This window comes from Thermobia domestica, chromosome 14 (genome assembly GCF_964235325.1).
Source record: "Thermobia domestica chromosome 14, izTheDome1.hap1.1, whole genome shotgun sequence".
In the NCBI taxonomy this organism is placed as follows: Eukaryota; Metazoa; Arthropoda; class Insecta; order Zygentoma; family Lepismatidae; genus Thermobia; species Thermobia domestica.
Genome location: NC_137467.1, coordinates 165,762,632 through 165,766,106, shown reverse-complemented (window position 1 = coordinate 165,766,106; position 3,475 = coordinate 165,762,632). Strand labels below are relative to the sequence as shown.

The 3,475-nt window shown below is 39.2% G+C and overlaps 1 protein-coding gene across 1 annotated transcript; it reads left to right on the top strand.

The window, feature by feature from the left end:
• The first annotated feature begins 1,397 nt into the window (after window positions 1–1,397).
• LOC145670096 (uncharacterized) lies at window positions 1,398–1,853 on the top strand. The gene has a single exon (XM_081738463.1). It carries the CDS (start codon window positions 1,398–1,400, stop codon window positions 1,851–1,853), a length of 456 nt encoding a protein of 151 aa, XP_081594589.1.
• The last annotated feature ends 1,622 nt before the right edge of the window (window positions 1,854–3,475 follow it).

The window sequence follows — 3,475 nt, the reverse complement described above, 5'->3', positions numbered from 1 at the left end:
AGTGCTTTCAGTCCGTGTGCAATAGTGTCCAAGTTAGCTTAAAAGCACATGGTGTACTTTTCCACGTTTGGAATAATTCCAGAAGAGTAAAAAATTTCAGTTATTCTCCGGGGTGATGTTCCTATGAGATCTAGATGTCGAGCCGCACTTGGATGTCCATTCACTGTTTGATGTTCGATTACTGACAGAAAGAGCTGAGCTTTTTGTTTCTACTTTTTAAACATTTATTATGACATATATATGATGTATATTGCTTAAATTGTATTTAAATAGGAAATTGGAATGTGTATACCTAGACATAGGCACTACATGGACGGTACCAAATTTGCAGTAAGTGAGGATGAATCCCAGGAAAAAGAAGAGTGTTCTGTCTTACCTAGCATTTCAAACTGTCTTCTTATAAATGATGAACTATCATCTGCCTCCATGCTATCATCATCACCCTATCATTAGGCTGCGGTTTCCTCAATTTGCACATGGTCACAGCTTTGACCATAAACGTTTTATATAGAGAGAGTTTGGCATAGACACTTTTAGTGTAGGAAGCCCAAAATTCATAGCGTCAACATGGCACCAATTTAACAATCTAGATTGAAAATCTAATTCTTATTGACTGTGAACTTTTATTGGTGTAGCTCGTTTCGTTTGATTGTATCGCACCCGTGTCTACCGGACGTTGCAGTAGCTGAAGTAAAGAAGAAAATATCCAGCGCAAAGAAGGGAGTCCGGGAAGAAGATCAACCTATTTGGAAAATATATAAAGAATAGTTCGCTGATTTATATGACCAGGGTTATGATTTGGTGGCTAACGTGCCGCAGTATTCTTCTTTAAAGTCTTGTGTTTACCGCTGCAGGAATCAATCAGGAAACACATCGTGGAAAACAGCTCAGGATATTGAACTTGCTTCTGATATTCTTCGTTTCCGAGATGGATTCAATTTTCTTCTTTTAGATGATGCAGGCAAAGACAGGATACTGGCATTTGCTAGCAGAAATCGAAGAAATATTCTTGAAAGTTGTAAATTTCTTTTTATGCATGGAACATTCAAAACGTGCAGCAAACAGTTTGCCTAGCTTTATACAGTGCATGCCGACCATAGTAGCAGCGGTGAAGAAACCAATATTGTTCCGATTGTGTTTGCTCTTCTGCCAAGCAAAAGACAGCAAATATACGAGAGACTTTTTGCAGGAATTAAGGAACAAGTCCCTGACTGGAAACCGGAATTGATAATAATTGACTTCGAATAGTCATCCTTAAACGCTTTGCGGTATGCATTTCCAGAAGCGCAGATTAAAGGATGAAATTTTCATTTCAACCAGTGCCTATGGAGAAAAGTGCAAGAAGTAGGGCTTGTACAAGAGTACACAATGATTATGAGGTTAGGTTGTGCATTAGAATGTGTGCTACTTTGGCACACTTGCCAATAGATAAAGTCGTTGATGGTTGGCTGTGTATTCAAGAAGACACACCATGCAACAGTAAATTGCAGCAATGGTATGATTATTTCGTCGTCCAGTGGTTGGAGAACTCGACTTTTACTACAGACATTTGGAACTCCTATAACACAAGGCACAAGACGAACAACGTACTCGAAGGCTGGCACAACAGAATGCGTTCTGTTACAAACAAAGCAAACCCAAATGTCTCAGAGTTAGTCCCAGTTTTCAAGGATGAAGCTCGGCACAGCGCCTTTCGGTACGATCGTTTAGATTTAAAAATTGGCGGGAAAAGAAGAAACAAATCGGCAATACTATTAGACAAAAGACTGCATAGAATTCTTGCGGAATTTCAGGATACTGGTAACATCAAGAAGTGTTTGCGATGCATAGCATATGTTCAGAGACTTGAGTAGCTTTGTATAAATACTGTATATAAGGGGTTTGTATAAATCTTGTATATAATTCACTACCTGACAAAGAAGAACTGTAAGCTTATTCTTATATAGGCATAATATTCGACAGTGGCTATTCTCTTGCAACTTGTAAACACGCAAGTGCCAATAGTTTTAACCTTGACACTGCCAGTCCTAAGCCTGGTTAAGTGTGAAGGGAAGTTCCATAGAGGGTACGAAATCCTTGTGTGTGGTGGGGGACGGTTCCCATCTTAATTTTTTGAAATAAAATTGTCCTCACTAAACATTTGTGAGGAGAATTTTATTTCGACATTGTAAAAAGGCTGAGGCACGTGTAAAAGTCATACCCCTATAAGAACTTACTAGCTACACCCCTGAATGAATCTGTTCTCAGCAAATCGTATTCTTGCATCAAAAGGTCCTTGTCGTTGCTGAGGGCTGAGTAGTAGATGTAATGAAATGAAAAATGTGGCAAAGTTGCTGCTTTTTATCAATATATCTTACCTCTTTTATAACATATATGCGTCCGCAATTGGGACTAACAATTCTGGTTGCTTCGTAATCGAGTCATGGAAATTCCAAGCAACACCTGTGCGTCCGCAACTGGGAAAGATTTTATCAGATAAGAGCAGAGTCCGCAACTGAGACGTCCGCAACTGGGAAGAACCCGTATCCTCGGCATAGTTCTTTTTCTCTCTTGCCATCGTGTACCTTATAGGTAGAACACTTGATCCCCATTCACTTCTCTCTCTAGGGGAATCAAGTATGAGGCGGAGATCATACATTCTCTAATTCGTTTTCAAGATTTGTTTCTTCCTCCACCTGTTTGTATCACTAGAAGAGTTTCTCCAGCATGTTTATTTTGAATCTTTCTTACTGAAGTGAGCCGAAAGATATTACTGTATTCCGTGTAAGATGTTAGAACATTCAACAGCATTCTGGTGCTGCATACGTTTTACTTTCATTATGATAAAATTGTATGGGTGTACAAGCATGTGACCCTTAGCTGGCATCCCTTTTGGGATGACCTTCATTTGCTTTTACTGGTGACAGCGAAGGTAATCTCCTTTCACATATTCGACGATCATCCTGTACCGTGGTTTCCCGGAAATAAGACCAGGTTCTTTTCATTTTCTACCCAAGAGATAGCAATAAGCGTCAGGGGACTTGCCTCTCGCCTCTGACCTTTATCGTTACTAGCGACCTTTCTGATTACGATACGTTCCGTTGAGAAGAATGGGAAAAGATTTATTCTTAAAAAATAACACAATCTGACATTTTTCTAGAATATATTCTTTGCTTCAGCTTATATCCAAGGAAATGCGGACGTATAACTAAACTTGTCCAAATTACACGTAGTATGCTATAGCTGTATGTGATATTAGTATGTATACCTTGTATTAGTGAATGTATTCTTGAATCTGTTTTCTGATATCCTTGCCCCTTGCGGCTGGACGCCTTACAGTGGCCAACCTTATGATGGAGTCCCTGTAAAGACAAACTGTATGGAACGAGCAGTTATAGTTGTTGCGATATTCAACAATGAAGTCTTGTCGCGCCTAAAATGGGACAAAATAAATAATATTTTTCCGTGTTGATTGTTTGCAAATACGGAATGCTTT

Coding starts and splice junctions, on each gene's coding strand:
- LOC145670096 (XM_081738463.1), top strand. CDS start 1,398: ATGTGTGCTACTTTGGCACACTTGCCAATAGATAAAGTCGTTGATGGT.